Source organism: Lichenostomus cassidix, chromosome 22, assembly GCF_008360975.1.
Source record: "Lichenostomus cassidix isolate B80296 chromosome 22, HeHo_3.0, whole genome shotgun sequence".
In the NCBI taxonomy this organism is placed as follows: Eukaryota; Metazoa; Chordata; class Aves; order Passeriformes; family Meliphagidae; genus Lichenostomus; species Lichenostomus cassidix.
The window spans coordinates 491,282-511,723 of record NC_139502.1 but is presented as its reverse complement, the minus strand read 5'-3'; the positions used below and the strand labels follow the sequence as shown (position 1 = coordinate 511,723).

General features: G+C 52.1%; 3 protein-coding genes across 7 annotated transcripts in view; 1 reads left to right on the top strand and 2 right to left on the bottom strand.

Annotated features, from left to right (window-relative positions):
• The first annotated feature begins 88 nt into the window (after positions 1 to 88).
• On the top strand, positions 89 to 9,849 carry DDHD2 (DDHD domain containing 2). The gene is made up of 17 exons (XM_085080585.1): positions 89 to 479; positions 1,648 to 1,838; positions 2,394 to 2,483; positions 2,762 to 2,882; positions 3,880 to 3,969; positions 4,489 to 4,624; positions 5,096 to 5,304; positions 5,664 to 5,734; positions 5,844 to 5,963; positions 6,154 to 6,249; positions 6,338 to 6,454; positions 6,546 to 6,701; positions 6,781 to 6,883; positions 6,969 to 7,133; positions 7,516 to 7,678; positions 7,944 to 8,055; positions 8,311 to 9,849. Exons 1-16 carry the CDS (start codon positions 296 to 298, stop codon positions 8,032 to 8,034), a joined length of 2,103 nt encoding a protein of 700 aa, XP_084936711.1. The 5' UTR covers positions 89 to 295; the 3' UTR covers positions 8,035 to 8,055; positions 8,311 to 9,849.
• Positions 9,850 to 10,374: 525 nt separating this feature from the next.
• Positions 10,375 to 19,253, bottom strand: PLPP5 (phospholipid phosphatase 5). Of its 3 annotated transcripts, none has more exons than XM_085080587.1 (8): positions 19,123 to 19,253; positions 14,082 to 14,190; positions 12,477 to 12,567; positions 12,303 to 12,366; positions 12,066 to 12,173; positions 11,859 to 11,983; positions 11,318 to 11,488; positions 10,375 to 10,994 (listed from the first exon to the last, which is right to left on the bottom strand). In XM_085080587.1, the coding sequence occupies exons 2-8, from the start codon at positions 14,184 to 14,186 to the stop codon at positions 10,825 to 10,827; spliced, it is 834 nt and encodes a 277-aa protein (XP_084936713.1). In that variant the 5' UTR covers positions 14,187 to 14,190; positions 19,123 to 19,253; the 3' UTR covers positions 10,375 to 10,824. The 3 variants fall into 3 exon arrangements, with proteins under 3 accessions (XP_084936713.1, XP_084936712.1, XP_084936714.1); XM_085080586.1 differs by lacking the exon at positions 19,123 to 19,253 and adding an exon at positions 14,259 to 14,455; XM_085080588.1 differs by lacking the exons at positions 12,066 to 12,173; positions 19,123 to 19,253 and adding an exon at positions 14,259 to 14,404.
• The window catches only part of NSD3 (nuclear receptor binding SET domain protein 3), a 37,531-nt gene continuing 31,540 nt past the window's right edge, over positions 14,452 to 20,442 (bottom strand). For all 3 annotated transcript variants that reach the window (XM_085080582.1, XM_085080584.1, XM_085080583.1), the window contains one exon: positions 14,452 to 19,922. In XM_085080582.1, the coding sequence (XP_084936708.1) occupies positions 19,681 to 19,922 (242 nt within the window). In that variant the 3' untranslated portion in view covers positions 14,452 to 19,680. The remainder of the gene's footprint in view (positions 19,923 to 20,442) is intronic.

Below are 20,442 nucleotides of genomic sequence, written 5' to 3'. Positions count from 1 at the left end.
TACAGGCAGGGACTGCGGGCAGTGATTGCGGGCAATCCCCGCTCCGCCCCGGCGGTGACGGCAGAGGCGGGCCGCGGGCAGCACCGCCCCGGGCTGGGCGGGCGCCGGTGGCGGAGCGGAGCCTGCGCTGCTGCCCGAGCCGGGCCGCGCCGCCGCAGCAGCCGCCAGAGCAGCGGGGCCGGAGCCGCTCGGGGCCGGGGTGGGATCCCCGCGGCGCAGGGAGAGACCCGCAGAGCCCCCGGTGCCGGCGGGACAGGCGCTCCCGGGGTCTCCGCGCTCTCCCCGCAGCAGCCCCATGTCGGCTCAGGAGCCGCCGCGGCCGCCCCCGGCTGTCGCCGAGCCCCCGGAACAGGAGCCCGGCGGGCGCTACGAGGCGGTGGTTCCGCACTGGTTCTACTGCAAGGTCACGGACACGCGGGAGCGGTGGGTTCCCTTCAGCGCGCAGGACTCGGAGCGGCTGGAGGAGGCGCACGGCGCAGGTAGGGCGGGATGGGCCGGGGGAGCGCGGGCAGAGCGCATCCGCCGCGGGCGGGGGTCCCACCACCGGCCTCCTGCTGCCCCCAGCCGCCCTTTGGTTCTACATCCCATGTCCCTGCTCTTAAATCACCATAAGGAAGGGGCCTTGTGAGGTTGACAGGGGAGCATCAGGTGTGGGCTTGGGGGAAGCACTGTCTGGGTACCAGGGAAAAATTCCCTGGATGCATCCATGGCTTCCACCTGGGATGCTAGCTTTTCCCTCGAGGAATTTTAAATTGGCCCCTTTTTTGGCCACGTGCCTGCTCCCAATAACTGAGCTGTTTGGATGCATCAAATGGTCTGACCCCATTCAACTGATACTGCTCTAAATTATATATAATCATACTGCAAAGCGTTCTCTAGTGAGGCTGGGAGAGTGCTAGCAGGACTGCAGGAATTCCACTGGGAGATTCCCTTTGTGTGAAAGCATGGAGCTGTGCCTGCTATGGGAGCAGGGATTGGGGGTCAGCTCTGAACCCTGTGCTGAGGCCCTTGCGTGCCAAATGTCACCATCTGTGCCACCTGCTGCTGCCACAGGCAGAGCTCCGATTGCCCAAGGGTTGGCTCCTATCCTCCCTCGCCCAGGAAGTTTCGGATTAGAGGCTGTGCTGCCCATCCTCAGTGCCGCTGCCTGTCCCAGTCTGGCACGGGGTGCTGTGCCACAAGCCCAGCCCACAGGCAGACCCAAAAGGCAGCAAAATTCACAGAGTTTGAGATCTGTATTGGGGTTTGTAGGGAGTTCTCCATTTCAGAGAGGAATGGCTTAGCGACAGGAGACCCTGGTGCACCCCCACTGTTACACAATGAACTTGCCAGGGCCACAGATACCCTTTTACCCTCCAGTTGAGGCAGGAAGAGGCCATGTAAGCATGTGCCTGCTCTAGAGAGAAAGACAGTGTAGCATAATGTTTTTATCTTACCTTCTGCCTCTGGGGGAAGTCCGACTTGGGGCATCTCTCCCAGAATGCCCCAACACTGCTCTCTGACCTTGGCTACAGAGAACACTGGCATCTGCTGCCATGGCTCAGACCTGCTCCGCTGTGCTGCCCAAGGGGATGCTCCAGCCTCATCCCTCTGGGAACTCGCCGTTCCAGGCATCTCATGATTAATTCCAGGCCTTGATTCGTGCAGGGAATGACCAGGATGACGTGGTTGTCCCGACGTCGGGGGGTAGGTATGATGTGCACCTGCGGACGCGGCAGAGAGTTGCTGTGTACTGGGAGGAGGAGGTGTCTGAAGTGCGTCGCTGCACCTGGTTTTACAAGGGAGATAAGGACAATAAGTATATTCCCTACTCGGAGTCCTTCAGTGAGGAACTGGAGGTAAACACACCTTTCCCGTTTGTTTCCTTCTCAGCTTCTCCTTGTCACATACTGTCTCTGATGTCCCAAACCTCATGTGAGGCCACTGGCACCACAGCCAGGCTTGAGGACATGAACTCCAAAGAGGCTTTGGCATGGCATTCCCGCAGCTGATTGATGTAACTGTGAGCGCTGCCATGGCCTCCCCTTCCCCTGCCCTCGTCCGGCCCTGGTGCATCCTTCTACAACACCTTAAAATACCAGGCTTTCCTCTGGGAAGATGCAAACAGATGTATAAAAAATACACATCTTTGCAATAATCTTTATTCCGATGTACCAAAAATACGGTCCTAAGTTGATGGGACAGTCTGATGCTGCTGCTGCCAAAGCAGGGAGTTCTTAAACACTCTCAGCAGGTCATCCTGGGATGACCCTGCTGTTCCTCCAGCTGATTTCTCTGCCTCTTTTGCAAAGCATTGATAAGAGATTCTGAAAACTGGGTGGGGAACGTCCCAAGAGGTTGAACGTTCATGGGAATGCCTCCAGCTGACTCACAGAGGATGTTCTCTTCTGTAGGAAGCTTACATGATTGCCGTGACCCTGGATGAGTGGAAGAAGAAGCTGGAGTCCCCCAACAGAGAAGTCATTATCCTGCACAACCCAAAGGTGAGCAGGGCCTGGTGATCTCTGTGGTGACCAGCAAGGACATCCCCTTGGGTCTCTTTGTGCTGTCCCCTTCCAATGCATTTGTCCTCACCTGTCTATACCAGAGCAGAGGGCAGGGGTAGCCCAGTCTGCCAACAGCTTCACGTTTCTTTTCAACACCTCTTTGTGCAAAGGGCTCTGCCCAGCACAGTCTGGTACCACCCCGTGTCAGCCGGCAGCTGCTGTAGCCAGAGCTGTCTCTGCTCCCAGGTCACTGACAGGCTCTTCTTGTTCCCAAGCTGATGGTTCACTACCACCCTGTTGCCAGCTCCGACGACTGGGTCTCCACCCCCACAGAACAAGGTCGGCCCCGCACTGTGAAGAGAGGAGTGGAGAACATTGCTGTTGAGATCCCCAATGGTGAGCTTGCTGCTCCCTTCCACCCAGCCCTGTGAAGTGTTTTCCAACCCGTTCACTGAAAAAGAAGCTCCCATGATCCTCTAAGTGACATGCATGTCAAAACATTTTGTGCCAAAAGGAACCAAATGGTTTCAGAAACCTCCCCAGCTCCAGCAAGCTGCAGCGTCAGTGAACATGCAGAGCTGCAGATCCAGAGGGAGGGTGATGGGCTTCCAGCTCCTGCACAGACACAGAGCTGTTGTTCCAGTGCCTGAAATTACCCCTGAGGTCTTGACATGTGTATTTGTACAGGAGGAGAGCTTCTTTCCTTGGTAGGAACACAGGGGTTTATCACTCACCTGCATGCTGGTGACTCTCTGGGGCACATGCTCTCCCCACCTCTGCAGCCAAGTGTCAGCTCTGTCCCCTCTCAGCTGCCCTGAACTCCTAGTCAAGACTCAGGACTTGTCCCCATGAGGAGGTCAGGCAGTTACACCATTTTCCATGCATGCCTGCCCTCAGGAAGGCACGTATGCAAACTGAGCTGTGTGGGAAGTAGAGAACAAGCCCTGACTCCACCTGAGGCCTGCCTGGGAGATGCAGCTCCATGGGGCTGTGGTGGATCATCAGGGTGGGCTGGGCATGGGGCAGCTGGACTGAGACCTCCTGGTCCTGCCTTTCTCTGTGCTGAATGATGCCCACAGCTGGGCAGGGCTGAACTGCCAGGAGCATCTGCTCCTGCTGGAGTGAGGGTGGTGGCAAAATGGGAATGAAGCACCACACCTTCCCCTGCTGCCCTGTTGGTGCAGATCCATCCCAGGGCAGGTGGCTCATTATATCAGGACATGAGAAATGCCACCACCGGCGGTGTGAATCCAGGCACTAACGAGGGTTTTCACAGGTTGAGGTGAGGGCAGGAGGCTCCAGTCCATCACAGCGGTGCTTCCAACAGGTCTGTTCCCTGTTAGGCTCTGTCTCTGCAGTACCTGTGCCCTGAGCTGCTCTCTCCCCTCCTCAGGAGAGCCTCTGCAGATCGACCACCTGGTGTTCGTGGTGCACGGGATTGGCCCTGCCTGTGACATCCGCTTCAGGAGCATCGTGCAGTGTGGTAGGTGTGAGAGCTGTGAGCCTGCAGGGGCTCTGGCCAGGAAAAGCCTCATCCTGAGCAATGTGAGATGCTGTCAGGGTGCATCAAACCATCGTGACACACTGGCAGGCTGCATGGCCAAGCCTACTGACTCTGGGATTGTGAATGGAACATTCACCAACCCACCAAATCCCACCTTCTGGAAAGGTTTAGGCAATTGCCGTTCATCAATTTTGCTTCACAACAGAGTTATTTTTTATAAATTTCTGAAAGTACCTTATCCTGACTGCCAGACTGCCTAAAGCCCTGCCCTGTGAATGAGGAACAGATAGGGCAGCAACATCCAGTAAGCACACGTGGCAGGATATGGAGCCTCCCCTGATCTCTAGTTAAAGATTCAGGGACTTAGGGGAGCAGCAGCAGATTAAAGACCCCAGTGGGATTTCCCCTTAATGATCTTTCATCGTATTAAGTGTTGTTGGTGCCACGGGCTGGCCCTGGAGCCCGGTGGATCTCCCTAAGAGTTATTCTCTTTTCCAGTGAATGATTTCAGGAACGTGTCCCTAAGCATGCTGCAAGCACACTTCAAGAAGGCCCAGGAGCAGCACCAGGTTGGCCGGGTGGAGTTCCTGCCTGTGAACTGGCACAGTGCCCTCCACTCCACTGGCGTGGATGTGTAAGTGTCTGACAGCCACCTCCCCTGGAAACTGCAGTTTTTCTGTTGGAAGAGCAAAGGGAAAGCTGTCAGTGTTTAGCATAGGGGTGAGAAGGACAGACAGCAGGCACCTGCTCCCATCAGCATCTGGAGAGCAGAAGCTTCTGCCTTTCCCTGGCTGATCCCAGGAGGGGCTGTGGACATCCACACCTTGCTAAAGGCCTCTGGGAACTGAGTACCCAATTCCTGCAGTGCAGCACTGCTCTGCAGTTCCCCAGCAAGGGCAGAAAGCAGGCCAGGCTCTTTATTCTTGGAATGTAAGAGCACAGGCTGTGCTCTGCCTTCTGTCTGGGGATGAGCTGAGGGTCTGGATTACAACATACATCCTTGGAGACAGCGTCAATCCTCCTCTGAACTTACATTTTGCTTTAGAAGCACAGTGGGGTTCCATGGCTTCCCCAGCTGCAGCCCCCTCTCCTCTTTCCCCCGCAGTGACCTGGAGCGGATCACGCTGCCCAGCATCAACCGCCTGCGTCACTTCATCAATGACACGATCCTGGACGTGTTCTTCTACAACAGCTCCACCTATTGCCAGACCATCGTGGACACAGTGGCCTCGGAGATGAACCGCCTGCACCAGCTCTTCCTGCAGAGGAACCCGCAGTTCAAGGGGGGAGTGTCCATCGCGGGGCACAGCCTGGGTAAGAGCTCAGCCGCGGCTCCTGTGAGCATCAGTGTGCCAGGGGAGCAGGCAGGGTACAGGCAGAGGATGGTTTGGGTTGGAAGGGACACCTTGCACTAGACCAGGTTGCTCCAAGCCCCACCCCAGCTTCCAGGAGTGCAGCAGCCACAGCTGCTCTGGACAACCTGTGCCAGTGCTTCACCCCTGAGTAAATAATCTAACCCAACCTGTCCTCTGTCAGTTTAAAGCCATTGTCCCTTGTCCTATTGCTATCTGCTTGTATAAAAAGTCCAGGATCCAGCTCTTCTGTCCCAAAAAAGAGGTGGCTCAGGCTCTTCCCCTCCAGCTGCTGATGCTCTGTCCGTGCCTGGTTTCTAGGGTCGCTCATTTTGTTTGATCTCCTGACGAACCAGAAGGCTGATCCCAAGGAGGACAGGCACCATGCACAGGTATGGGAGGCCGCCAGCCCCTCGCTCCTGTGGCTGTGTGGGAATGGGGGAGAGACCCTAACCTGCACTGGTGAGCAGAAAGCATGATCCCTTATGGATCTGTTCACAGGAGTCCAGGACAGCCTCAAACACTGGGGGTATTGAGGAAGTAAAAGAAATCCTGAAGAAGCTGGAGCTGTCCGAGTATTGTGATGTTTTTGAGAAGGAGAAAATGGATAGGCAAGCACTGGTGAGAAGTTCCCATGTTTTACTGGCTCTTGTGGCTCTTCTTTGCTTTTCTTCCCCATCATCCCACCACTGCACATCTGCTGGTACCAAGTCACACATGAAACATCTCTGAGGAAGAACAGAATCCCGTAGAACAGACAACTCATCACACCTCTGCTCCTGGACTAATACCTGCCTTGCTTATTTTCCAGTTCTTGTGCACAGAGGAAAACCTTAAAGAAATGAGAATTCCCTTAGGACCAAGAATGAAAATACTTCATTACATCAGCACCAAGACAGAGATGAAGGTTTGTTTTCTGCACAGCTTGTGCTCATTCCATCCCATCTCATCCCATTCCATCCCTCTGACACAAGGACCCCTTTGTGCTGCTGCAGGATCAGAGTTCAGCAGCTCCTGGGCGCAATGAATGCGGAGCTGAGCCAGAATCTCCATCCCAGCACAGCACAGACGATGGCAGGAATTGCCAGTACCGGGATGTTGGCTTAGGACAGGTAACACCTGAGCTCTGGCTGTACACACAAAGCCCTTGTAACATCAGCATGGATATTGTCTCGTGAACAAATCTGAACCTCCCTCTCTCAGGTCTCGGCAAATTACCCCCAGCTGAACTACAAGCCCACCATCTTCTTTGCCTTTGGCTCTCCAATTGGGATGTTTCTCACAGTGCGAGGAGTGAAGCGCATCGACCCAAACTACAGCCTGCCCACCTGCAAAGGCTTCTTCAACATCTTCCACCCCGTAGGTATAAGAACCAGAGCCGCCCTGTGTGAGACACGTGGACCACAAGCCCTGGCCACTGTCCCCCTCCTCTGTGCAGTTTGACCCAGTGGCGTATCGGATTGAGCCCATGATCGTCCCAGACCTGGAGTTTGAGCCGATGCTGCTGCCGCACCATAAGGGCAGGAAGAGGATGCACCTTGGTATGGCACAGGCAGCCCCTGTCCCCCAGCCCAGGGCCGCTGCTGCAGCCCCCAGCCCCACACCCACTGCCATCCTGCCTTGCAGAACTGAAGGAAGGGCTGACACGCATGAGTGTGGACCTGAAGAACAACCTGCTGGGGTCACTGCGGGTGGCCTGGCAGTCCTTCACCCGTGCCCCTGTGCCCGCCCTGGAGGCAGGAAGCACTGAGGCTGAAGCAGAGGCAGAGATTGGCACAGAGAAGCAGCCAGGTTGGTGCTGAGGTGCATGGGGCCAGGGATGAAGCCTTGGGAGCTGCCCATAAAGCAGCGTGCCTGGTTTCCTGCAGCTACACTGCCCTTCATCTATGCCCAGCAAAGGGATCGTTTTCGTGCTGCAGATGCACCTGGCTCTCCCCAGATGCCGTGGCCTTCCCCTGTCAGCACCTGATGAAGGGGTTTTCTGGGGCGTCTCAGCACATCACACCACATTTTAAGCCCGTCCCCCTCCTCTGGCTGTCCCTTGCACTGCTGTTTGCGTGCACTTCAGGTGCCTTTCCCCTGCATGAGCCACAGAGGGGCAAAGGGGAGCCCTGCTTTGGTATTTTCATGGCTGCTGGTGCCCTGTGGCTGAACCGCACTGCTCTTCCTCCAGACACAAAACCAGAGGAGCCCCCTGCAACAGTGAAGGAAGAGACCCCCCTCATCAACGTGGGGAGGCTGAATGGAGGGAACCGCATCGACTACGTGCTGCAGGAGAAGCCAATAGAGAGCTTCAATGAGTATTTGTTTGCACTCCAGGGGCATCTCTGCTATTGGTAAGTGTCTGCGTAATCCTCAGGGCTTCAAATCCATGTGTGGTGGAAGCAGAATGGCATCAGTTTCAAAGCCAGAGTAAGAAAAGCCTTAACTGATCAAGGGAACACACAGAGGGTGGGCAGGGACAGAGGAAGGAGACTGCTGTGGTTCTTCTTGCCTTGTGCTGCCTCCATCTGCAGAGCACCACATCTACCCCAGCTATCACAGATGTCCTAACAGTGCAGGGAAGCATCCTCCTCTGATTCCCATGTCCTCCTTCTCTAGGGAGTCAGAGGACACTGTTCTGCTGGTTCTGAAGGAGATCTACCAGACACAAGGCATCACATTGGATCAACCTTTACCAGGAAGCCAATGACCAACCTGTGCTGTTCTGGCCGTAAGTCACCTTTGCCTAAACCCCTTCTGGATTTCCTAGGATGCCTCAGAGGAGATCTGGTTTGTTTGAGGGACTAATATCCAAGGCAGGGAGCTTGTCAGCCATTTTTTTTGGCCTGTCAGCACCTTTGGCTTCTTTCCCACATGAGCCTGATAAGACATGAGGAGAGAACCAAGAAGGGTCCAGGAGGCAGTGCTGGGTGGATTCTGGCTGCCCCACTGCAGCTGTTCCTCTGCTTTCCTTTTGCTTTCTTAGATCCAATTCCACTGAGTACTCACCAGGAAAGTCCAGACCTCTTCTCTGCCTTCCTGTCTCCTCTGCTGCCATGTCCTGCATGCTGCTTCCCAAGTACTTGCTGCTACCTGGAGATAAGGATGGATTTTCCTCCATTTTGGGTAAGGGTGGGGGGAAAAACTGTCAAGGGAAAACACACGTAGCACCTGTACAGTGACTCCCTGTGGCAACGTGTACTTTTAACCCTCCACCCTGTGAGTCCCCACACCAGCTCCTCCAGCACTGCGGCAGATGAGCTGTCCGGGCTCAGAACCCACTGAGGTCCTGGCCCTGCACCTGGCTTGGTGAGGACACTCACAGACCAGGACCTTGGAGAAAAAGCCTTAAACACACAGCGTGAAGAGAGCTACAGCAGCCTTGGAGTGAGGGAGATTGCTGACTGCTAATGCAAACACCCACGCCAGGACTGTGGGGCTGGGAGGCGAAGCCCAGGGCACAGGCTGCTGCTGAGCTAGCAGGGTCTGTCCACCAGCTACCCTCGTGTCCCTGCACTGTTGCTGCATGTTTGTGCACCCCTGGGCCGTGCCAGGCAGGGCTGCCCCATAAAGCACCTCATGAGAGTGGCATGTTCGTGCTCCTCCCTGCTGTGGTGTGTTGGTAGTGATGTCTCAGCACCCTCACCCAGCCCACGCTGGCAAACCAAGGGCCTCCCCACGGCACTGACCAAGCCAGTGCCCAGCTGTACCTGCTCCGAGGAAAGCTTCACCTCCAACTCTGTCCAGCCTGGGGAACAGCAGCTGCTCCTGGCAGTGTCAGGGCACTGTGAGCCCTCTGTGCCCTGCAGGGACATGCAGCAGTGCTGCCATCCCACGGGTTGTCAGGTGGTGATGGAGATCTTGCGCCTGCCACACTCCAGTCCTTGTTTTTAGCTTTAAATACACAAAATGCAGCCAGCAAAGTTGGAGCCCAGATCCAGCAGGGTCTGGACACTGCAGGAATGACACCAGCTCCGTAGGCAGCTCAGTCTGCAACTGCCTTGGAGCTCTGCTCCGAGGGGGACAGGGCCAGAGAGCCTCTGTAATCCCACCCGGGCCACCAAAGCCCCCAGGCTGGCTCAGTGCCTGGGCTGGGGCTCCAGTGCTGTATGAGGTGTTGCTGTGCAGCCTTTGGAAGAGCCAAACCACTTTTCCTCCTGCTGACTTTCACCCTGCATGGGGTAAGGAGCCTTTTTTCCTCACAGCCTCTTGGTTTGTTTTTCCTCCATTGTCTGTTATTTGCACATTTGAAGGGTTTTGTTTGCAGCCTCCATCCGTTCTCCCCTTCCAAGGAACAGAAGCTGTTCTTTACCTGACTGCAGGAACAGCCGAGCTGCTCGGTCGCACCTGAACTACTGCTGGCTAAAATCTCCAATGGGAGTAGGAAAAGGGACAGTCTTAACATGGGATACTAATGATCAGCTTTTAAGTTATGCACTTTGTTAAAAAAAACAGGAAGTTAAATACATTTTAAATGTTATTTAATGTCTTTTCCAGAAAAAGCCAAAATAAATAAGTAGACGACCCTGGTGTGTGCATGTACGGGGGGAGTGGGAAGGGCGGGAGAATTCACATGTGCAGTTTTAGGGGAAAGTGATGTTAATTCTGTAATTCTATTGAAGCTGCAGAGTCATAGAGGGTCCCAACTGCAGCTGATGGGGTGGTGTCTCTTACTGACTCACCTGCCTTGCTCTGCTGCAGCCTCACCTGGGCTGTTCAAATGTACACACACTTGATGAAACTACACCTGTCTATGGAGGCACCAGTGACAACTGCTCGTAGAGCTCCTGTCAGGCAGCTGGCCCTGGATCTTGGCAGCACTCTGCCCTTCCTTGTCTGAGAGACAGCCCGTGGGCAGGGAAATGAGCACCTGCGCAGGGATGCTCAGACACCATTTCATTCTCTGCTGTCATCTTCTTAAAACTATACTAAAGCTGCAAGGAAAGAGATACAAAACAAGCACCCACCAGAAACCCCTGCAGACACCAGAGGAAATGGCTTATAAAACAACAACCCAAGCCTTGAAGTAAAGTTTTAGTACCAGAGCTCATTACAAAAATTAAACTCCTTTATTTGGGAAATTAGAAAAAACTCAAGGCTGGCAGGTCCTGCACTTCATTTCCCAGGAGAAGAGCTGGGACAGCTAGGCTGGATTGCAGGGAGGTGACCAACGGCGTTCCTGGACAAGATCTCCCACCAGACTGGGCACACTGGGTTGTCACATTTTCCCAGTTCTCATTCAGGACCTTCATACCCCAACAGTCTTCCTGCAGGTTGGCACTCCGAGTGCTTCCCTTGCTTCACAGTGGGCCAGAAGAGGGGGTGGCCTACAAAATTCAATTAAATGAAGCAACACAAGGGCCTGGACAGGAAACTCACCGGCTCTGCAGGGAACACCTGCCCAGGGATTCATCCTCATCGGAGCCACTTCTCCTGAGCAGCCTCCCAAAAGCCTTGCCCTGGCCTGGCATCCAGGGACCAGGCAGGACAGAGCACATCACTATATGTTCAGGTGGAAGCTGGGAGCTGGAGGCTTCTCCTCGTGCGCCGGCAAGGGTTTGGGCTTGGACAGAGATGGTTTGTGGCACATGGGGTCTGTCAGCGGAGGGTAGTACTGCCTGTAGCACAGGTATGCGAGCATCAAGCCCATCACTGAGCCAACCAACACATCTGTGGGTGAGACCAGAGGAGAGTTAATGGCTCTTCACCCTCACAAGCATCATGATTAAATTCTCCAGCAGCAGCTTTTCTGCTGGATCCATAACCTGACTCAGCTGTAAATCCAAGCTTGGTATATATTTCAAAAATAAACAGAAATGCATCAGTTCCCTGCACGTGGCACCAAAATTGCCACTGGAGGAGTAAAAAAACAAACCCAGTTGCTCTTGGAGGCTCTGAACATGTCTGTGGCACCACATCCCCCTGTGCCTGGAGTGCCCTGCTCAGGGCACCTGCTGAACCCCATCCAGCTGCACCAGCAGATGCTGACCCACCTTGCCAGTGGTGCTTGTAGTCGCAGGTGCGGGACACAGCGATGAGCGTGGCAAGGAAGAGCGGGAGGAGGAAGGCACAGAGGCGCAAGGCCCGGCCCCCCCGGCCCGGAACAAAGCTGTGCAGCTTCCCTGCCAGGTAGAGGGAAGAGAAGGCAAGACCAGCAAAGGCAACTGGAAGAGAACAGAGCAATGTTGGTTCTGAACAGCTCCAGGCTCTGCAGTGGAAGGGCTGTGAGAGGTGTCTGTCCTGTCCCAGTGAAGTACCAAGTACCAGTGAAGCCAAGGGAAGTACCAGGTGGGAATGACAGATCATCTGGGAGTGACAGATCCTAGAAGCCGGTAGCTGGCACACATCACTCCTCCCAGGGTTACAGACAGCTTTGGACCACATTTCTCACACCCCACTGCTCTGCAGAGGGAAACCTGAGGCCCCTGACCAGGGTCAACAAATGCAGCAAATGCAAGCTGCCCTCCTCATGGGTCCTGCTCCCCATGACTCACTGCCCAGGGCTGCAGCAGGAAGGAAATGTGGAAAACTCACAGGAAGCATGTCCACTGGGGAAGCTTTTCCGTCCCTCCGTCACTCTGCGGGCGTCTCCTGTGCACACCAGCTCGGCGTTGGCTCGGCCATCCGGGAAGCAGCGGTAAAAGAAGTCAGGCCGTGGCCTGGGACAGGGAAGTGGAAGTCAGGGCCCTCAGGCATGGGCACTCCCAGCACCCACAAAGTGCCCACATCCTCTGCCCGTGCTTGTGCCAGTGCAGTCCTCCCCAATGTGGGCCTAAATGAGCCCATTGCAATGATGGCTGGAGACAGCAGCTCCCCAGTGTTTGTTCTAATACTGAATTGTCTTTACAGCTAGAAAAAAAACACATTCTTTCCAGACTGAGCACGTCCAAGTTCAGCTCCTGGCTTTGCTCTGGCTACTGTAGACCTGCCTCCCCTGCCCTCCCTGTGCGGCACAGCTGGGAACCAGCCAGTCCTTACCTCCCCACAATGAGCTTCAGGGCATTTGTAAAAACCCCATTCAGGGCAAGAGCAAGGCTGGCAGCTGGGAGAGAGCAGAAGGGTCACATCAGCATTGTCCCCACCTGAAAGGGCAGCACATTCAGGCATGGGCAGGGCTCAAGCTGCCATTCTCTGGGACTAGGAGGAGCTCACCAAGGCAGGCTTCCCGCGTGTCCTCACGGTCGGCACTCATGAACAGCCTCGCCAGGATGATGAGCAACAAGGGAGACAGAAATGCGATGAACTGCACAAAGCAGGGAGTATTTAGGTGTCAGTGAAGCAGGTTTAAGCTCTCACCAGAACACAACAACAGTTACTCAAGAAGACTCTAAGTACACTTCCCCAAAGCTGAGTAGCAATCTGTCCTCTCCAATCACTGCACTTCCATCAGAACACAGTCCCCACCAGCCAGATTTGCAGCAGGCCCTGATCAGCCCAGCATATCCTTCTCAGACAGCTCTTCTGGCACAGAGTGCTGCTCTGGCTGGTTACTGGGGGTGTCCCCAGCCACAGCACCTCAGCTCTCCCCTCCCTGCAAGCCCCAGCATTAGTGCTCTGTCAGCAGCACCCGCGCTCTGTCAGCAAAACCACAGGAGCTGCTGATTCAGAGCAACCACTTATCATTCCCATCTCAGCCCTGGAGGATTTCACCCTGGGACATCCATGCCATGGCTGCCAGGGTTCCAAGGAATCTGCTCCCACCTGAACTCTGGCATATATCCTGCCAGTTTCAAATGCTATCCTGAGGTCTTGTCCTTAATGTTCAGTGGCCACCTCTTGCCGAAAATCCCACCTGCCACTTGCCAACTCAAGGGCAACAGCTCCTCACCTCACACCTGTGACAGAGGGAGCCAATCCCTCTGACATACTGGTGTCTCCTGGAAATCCAACACAGAGTTACTCAAACCCTTCTAACCAAGCCTGGAGCCCTTGGGAAAACATTTGACAATAAAATGATAATAAAATTCTGCTAAAAATAGCTGCTTGCAAGGAAAACATTCCCTGATAGCAAGAGCTATGCTATCTCCCATGCGCCTGGTAATCTAGACGTGGAATGGATTACGGACAACAGTGCAAAGTCCCCACTAGTTTATAAACTTCAAATCCCAAAGACAACCCTGGATGGTAAAGCCTCAAAATATGACAAAAATTACTGTGAGTCTTGCCTAGATTGTACTAATCTCACAGGATGGGTACCATCCAGTCCAAATCCCCTGCTCAGGGTCCTCAGAGCACATCACTCAGGATTGTGTCCAGATGGATTCTGAGTATCCCCAGGTAAGGAGACTCCTCACTGTCTGGGCAGCCTGTGTCAGTGCTCAGTAAGCCGCCCAAAAAAGCTCTTCTTCCTATTCAGGTGGAAATCCCCATGTTCCAGCTTGTGCCTCTTGTCTCATTTTGCTCAGCCTGGCTCCATCCTCCCAACCCCTCCCTTCAGCTATTTATCCACAGGGATACGATATCCTGCACTTTCAGCAACGTGCACTAGGAGCTGCAGGTATTGCAATACAAGCCTCTAGCCAGCAGCTTTGCTTTAAAAGGAGAGCTTGTAATCTGAAAATAAATCAAAGGAAACGCAGGAAACACTGGCACAGACTGCCTAGAGAAGCTGTGGATGCCCCATCCCTGGAATTGTTCACAGACAGGTTGGGTAGGGCTTGGTCTGGTGGAAGAGGGGCATCCCCCTTAGTGGGAAGGACGAAATTATCTTTAAGCTCCCTTCCAACCCAAACCACTCCATGACCCCACTGAACTTACAAACATGAGGACTGTAGGAACGCGGTCCACTTCAACGTAGGGGTTTTTGTAAAGCCACATCTCCTCGGGCTGCACCACGCGCTGGAAGGGCGGCAGGAACTCCATGATCCTGGAAGAAGACAAGCAATGAGCGCTGGGCGGGCGCGGGGAGGCGCTGGGAGGGGGTCCCGCACCCACCCGAAGGAGGCGAGCAGCAGCGCCCGCAGCGCGGTCTCGGCCGCCAGCTCCGCTCGCCGCATGGCCACTGCCCGCCCGCCGAGCTGCCGGGGCGGAGCGAGCGCAGCCTCCGCGCCCTGCCCTGCCCGGAGGAGGGACAGCGGCAGTCCCGTTATCCCCCCGCCCCGCCCCGACACGGAACTGACTCATCTCATCATTGGAACATTCAGAACGATTTATTGAAGTCAACCTCAAGCAAAAATTTCAGATCAGTGGAATGTCATTAAAAACTGTTCCAAAGGAATCCTCACGGAAAAGAAAAAAGACCAAAAAAAGGAAAAAAAAATTAAAAAAGAAAAACAAACCAAAACCAAAGAAAACCACATCTGAATTCCAGAGTATTTGTAAAATAAAAATAAAAAAAAAAAAAAAAGGCAACATCTCAGTAAATAGAATGTACAAAAATTATATGTTCTACCATCACACACAGTCAGTAAGAAGCTAAAATATTACAGGCAAGTCTCGATACGCTCTACCTAGAGGACAGGAGCTATCTATGTACAGGGAACCAGCTTTACAGGCTTCACACTATGCAAGAGGACAGAGGCCAACACAAACCCCCCAAAATATCGGATATCTCAAAGTCTATGCGGCAACATCAATTCATGATACAGTAATGCCCCATGGAATCAGACACTCCTTGTTAGTGTCAGGGCTGCATCAGCGTCCAAAAACTCTTCGATACCGATTTCGGTGAATATCGATGCTTTGCTATTAAAGACTCGAGTGATTTCATTAAAATAACATTTCACAGAATCTACAAAGTTTGTTACAGATAAACAAAGTCTACAGAAATAACGACTCTACAAAGGTCCATCTTACAGAGCACGTGGGAATGGAGACGAATCTGCGGGGATCTGTGTTGTGCAACATCACTTGCGTGGAGACAAACGGGTTGGGGTCCTCACAGCACCCTGAATGCAAACCCCCAACACCCCCAACCACCTGGCTCAAATGGGATGTGATCACCCCGGGGGCTGTGGCAACACCGTCAACTCGTTGGGTAAGTGACACCAGAAATGAGATACAGATCCACCTGGGAACAGGGAGTGTGGGGGTTCATCCAGTCTGCTTATCACCCAAAAGTGAGAGAGAATTGCAGGGTGGGGGCTCCCAGGGACCCCACACAGTTGGGATCTCTGGAGGGACCCCAGGCAGCCACCTGCCCCTGGAACTGGTGGTGGCACAGGGAGGGCATAGCCCCAGGGAACAGGGAGTGGTGAATGGCTTTGGCAAATTCATACATGTTTTCCCTTTTTTATTCACATTGATCACAGAAATCCCCTACACAAAGCACAGTTCCAGCTCCCCACCTCCTGCTCTAGAGCAGCAAGAACCCCCAAGGGGAACACAGACCTGAGCTGCTCACTCAGAAATACAGCATCACAGGGAACAGCTTTTCTTTTCTTCCTTTTTTGCCTTTTTTTTTGTTTTTCCTTTTTCCCTCAGAACAACACTGGGAATACATCCAACGTGTAGGAGTGTATCATAAGTGCAAATGTTTTTGCTACACAAAGAGAAATGGTGGGGAAAGCTGATGGGAACGGGAAGCAAAGGGACAGCATAGCTCCAAGGTCACCATCTCCCACGGAACACCTGGTGAATACACACCTCCGAGACAGCTGCTTCCAAACCCTCCCATTTGCCATGGATCCACTGCACAGCGGGAGCAGGAAGGAACTTGGGGGAAGTCAAGGACATTTTCAATGCAGTATACAAAAAATTATGTATAAATAAAAAAGCTGTAAAAGGAACCGCAGAGCTTCAAGTACATTAAACCCTGAATTCAATGAGGCAGAGGTTTCCATGTTAAAGTGACTTCTCCGTACCAGCATTGGACACCCCCATCCCACCCTCCCCCCTCCCTGCCCACATAATTCTGTAAAGTTTCAATATATACAGATTTTATGCTCATTGATAATTATGTCTACTAATTGTGTCTTTCCCATTCTATCCTGAAATTAAGATATAACAAGGGTTTTTTTTTCAGAAGAAAGGCCAAAAATCCACATTTCAGCCCTGTTACTCCATTTGAACTGATTCTCCAAGACCATGTGGTGACCAGAGAAGGTGATTTGCCCACAAAATTTCCTTCCTGAGCTGCAAATGCCTTCAACAGTCTATGGACAAGACAAGTCTATACAACAGTCTGACAGCTACAACAGCTAATGCTTGCACCACGTGTTCAGGAAGGGTGGAACCAGCCTATGCACCACTGGAATCACAGAATCATGGAATTCTTGCTTCTACACTCAGCTGATCATGGGCTGCAGGATGCCTGCACTGTGCTGAGGTGCAGCTGCAGAGGAAAAGCTCCAGTAAACCACAACCCCCTGGGCAGAGCAGCTCAGGCACTGCCCAAGTGCCAGAGCTGGAGGCAGGAGGTCACCAGAAGTGTGGGGCCACTCAAAAATTTGACACAAAAGTAAGGGAAAAGCGTGCTGGTGTGTTCCTATGAAGGAACAACAATGTGCTGGGACAGCACACTGCAGTTCTCCACCAAAATCACCAGTTCTGTGGATTTCCTCCAGGTCTCAGCATGAAATGACCAAACTATCCAAGATTCCTTACTTTGGAGCCCACACAAATTAATTCAGCAGCTGCCTCCCTCTCTGCTGAAGCCAATCCATCAGAACAGCTGTGGAATCTTTTCCTTACAAAGGAACTGCACTAAGGAACTACATTCTGGTTACTCAGTTTACAAAGACATGATTAAAATGTACACATAAACATCTGAGTCTGGCACTCAGCACAGCCCCTCCATCACCAAGATCCTCTGAACCAGCCTTTCCTCATCTCACAGTGTTAAAGCTTTTTGAAAGATTCACCTCTCCAGTTCAGAGCTTTGTTCACAAACTGCACAACCTCACAAACTATCTCCTGTTTTTCCTTCTGAGTCCAAGCCCAGCTACTGGCTGCTATGAATCATTTTTTTGGGGAAAAAGAAGCACCTGTAAGAAGTTTGAACACAAAGTGGACCAAGGTATCAAGTGGCACAGGAGGAGCAACAGCCTCTGTCACAGCATTTGAGAAGTTTTAAGCCTTCTGTGCCCTCCGTGTTTCTTGTGCCCTGGCACAGCACTGTGGCATGGCCAAGTTGGCCACCAACAGCCTGTGGCTCCTGTCCAATGGTCCCAAGGTGTCCTGGTGCTGCCACACTACTTCCCTCTGCTCAGCAAATCACCATGGACACAGAAGGAACGGAGCAGGTCGGTGCATTCCCACAGCAGCATGATATCAACAACATATCTGATATATATATGTATAAAAATATATATCAGCTGATATCTGCAATATCAGAATGCTCTGACTTCCCAAGAGAAAAATCACTGAACATTATCAAGCCTAATAAATAATATAAAGTGAACACCTTAGGCCCTACAGACGCGGTAGCAAGAGCTGTGTTTGGAATTTCTGAGAAGGTTAACATCCTTAATAAGAGCTTAAAAAGAGACATTTCTCACACAAAATGTTAAGAAAAATAAAATCCTTTTTGTACTTTTTTTTTCTTTAAAAATACCAAAATCCAACTTTCCAGCAGGGTTAGTGTCAGACCCTTACCAGAGCACAGCCCCACAGCATGAAGTGCTTTAGAGATCCCAAGAGCTGGTGCCTCAGGACTGCCCCAGTCACCTGCAGGTTCTGTCACCCCAGGGAGGTGTGGGCAGATGCTCCAGGCTGAGTCCATAGCAGAGCAGCTGCTCAGGGATTGTAGTGTATCTATCACTCTACAATTGCACACACAAAAAACTCCCCCTGTACATAAATTTGAGGATGAGAAGGACACCAGGCAGAGGCAAGTCATGTTCTAAATTCCACATGGACTTTTCCAGCCTATTTTCGTGATCTGAGAAGTCTCCGTGTTCCTGTAGGTTTGTCTAAGCAGTTTTCCAGAGACAAGGTTCTTAATTCCAAGGCTCAATTCAGCCAGATGCCAGCAACACTTGATTATTTTCAATACCCATGAACAAAGGCTAGCAGAGAGTAGTTATTATCAGTACACAAGTCAGAAGTACTCGCTGTACCAGGGCAGGGGGGACACACAGTGCTCAGAGCGAGATCGTGGGCTGGGGGCAAGAGTCACCAAAACTAGCTCCAGCCAAGGGACAACAGTGCCCTGTGGCTCCTTGCACAAAAATATGGAGGAAGATGGGTTTTCTAAAGAAAATCTGGAGCAAGAGCCAACCTAAGCTACTTCAAAAGCTTCACTGAAGGAGTCTGTCTCTCTGATTAACAGAGGAAACCTAAAAGAGAACCATCTCCTGAGGCTTCAGCTGGCTGCTGGGATATGGCCCCTTACCCAGACACAAAATACCCTGTTCATTGAGGAAGTGCTGAGATGTTCCTCAGCTCCATTAACAGTGACGATTAAAGTTAGACAACAACATAAAAATCTTAACATTCAGTCAAAACCAACATGCACATGGGTCAGGTCCCTCACGTGCTCAAGTCTCCCTGAAGACAAGGGGAGCCTGACAAGGCAGGACTGAAGAATCACACTCAGTAACTGCCACCGAACCAGTGCAGACATGGCAGATGATTAACCCACTGGCAGGACTGACTGCAGCTCTGACCAAGGCTGGGAACCTCTCCTGCTTGGGAGGGGTTTCCAAAATAGGTGGGATAAAGAAACAACCACTGTGCAATTAAACTCTGAATTCCCATCTGTCTGCAAACACCCACTACAGCTCTGGAGCAAGGAACCACCATTTCTTCCCCACTGCCAGACCCTGTGCTATGAGCACTTCCCAGAAGTCACACAACTGATTTCTCACAGGAAAAGCTTCACAATAATATTCAGAAGTAAACATGAGAGACAACCTACCTTCTCCAATGCCTTTAACAATAAGTACTGGAACAGAGGCATTTCAGAGTCACCTGGTCTGACACCCACACCTGTCTGTTTGGCATCTCAGTGTTACAGAGGGGAGAGGCTTTGCTCTTTCCATAAACTAGACACAAAAGTTACGTTGGCTTCGCTGTTTTGTTTTTAAAGACACGTTGACTGATCAAAGCCAGATCTTCAACACCCTTTCAAAATTAAATAAATAAATATGTGGCTATGCTTTGCTTTCTACACTCAAAGAACATTATTTTAAACAGAGTATTCTTTTCACTGTCAAAAGGTCTACGGTTTTCTTCAAAGGCCAAGACGTTCCTGGTTTCCAACAGTAAGAGCTGCTGTAGCACATTCAAGGGGTAAAAGAAAGACCAAACATAAAAACCAAACACCACTGCCTGGTCCTGCTTGCTCAGGTCAATGGTCCCATTCCAGCTCACACGCAACAGCTCTGAGGACAAAGCCGAGTGTGGCATCGCAGTCTCTCCAAGTTCATCGCCTGTTGCCCCTCTTCTCCCCTCCCGCATTTGTTTTTAACCAAATTCACTCCTTTGCCTCTTCCACAGCATTCTGTGCTTCCAATTTGCACTTGATCTTGCTCCAGTACTCGGGTGCCACAGGAGATTTGGGGTCATGTGCGGAGCAGCAGAGGCGGCCGTCCAGCGCCGACGGCACCAGGGCTCCCTTCTCGTGATCCTTACAGAAGGAATGGGGGCAAAACTCACAGAAGGAAACGGCAGGATTGCTACAGATGTCGCACTGATGCCATGGACATTCCCACTTTCCTGAGGGTGGGAGGAGAGAAAGGAAGCTGAAATTAGTTGGAATTTCTCTGATGAATGCAAAGAAAGTTCAGAAAAACCAGCTGCTACTTCTGCTTCTCATGTAAAAGAATCTGACTGATCACAGCTCTATTTTGCATTTTTTAGGCCTCTCTTGGCCCAGAACAACACTGCATGCATAACCAGAGCTTCAAATGGGCAGATCTGCTGCCTTGGCCACCAAGACACCAAATGTCCTTACAAGATAGAGTTTGTTTTGTACATTTTACTGATTTTTGAACGTCACATTGCCCTGGACACTGCTCTGCTCAGAGTGTACCTCCAAAGGAAGCTTTAGTTCAGCCCTACACATTCTGCTGGCTTTGTTAGTGTTTGAACTGTCATTTGACTTGTGCTTGGTGACCTAGGACACCAAGATGATGCTCATGTTTCAATCAAAATAAGAGGTGGAAGTTTGATTCAAGAAGGAGAGGAACAAGAACAACATTAAAAAGTATGACAAAGCCTCTGCCCATCGGTCCTA

Excerpts from the sequence above, each read along its gene's own strand:
- DDHD2 (XM_085080585.1), top strand. The coding sequence starts at position 296 with ATGTCGGCTCAGGAGCCGCCGCGGCCGCCCCCGGCTGTCGCCGAGCCC. Across the intron at positions 1,839-2,393 it reads CCTTCAGTGAGGAACTGGAG|GAAGCTTACATGATTGCCGT; the intron begins GTAAACACACCT and ends TCTCTTCTGTAG. Across the intron at positions 6,884-6,968 it reads CAGGAAGAGGATGCACCTTG|AACTGAAGGAAGGGCTGACA; the intron begins GTATGGCACAGG and ends CCTGCCTTGCAG.
- PLPP5 (XM_085080586.1), bottom strand. The coding sequence starts at position 14,320 with ATGCGGCGAGCGGAGCTGGCGGCCGAGACCGCGCTGCGGGCGCTGCTG. Across the intron at positions 14,191-14,258 it reads CTGCTGCTCGCCTCCTTCGG|GATCATGGAGTTCCTGCCGC; the intron begins GTGGGTGCGGGA and ends GTCTTCTTCCAG. Across the intron at positions 10,995-11,317 it reads CTACAAGCACCACTGGCAAG|ATGTGTTGGTTGGCTCAGTG; the intron begins GTGGGTCAGCAT and ends TCTCACCCACAG.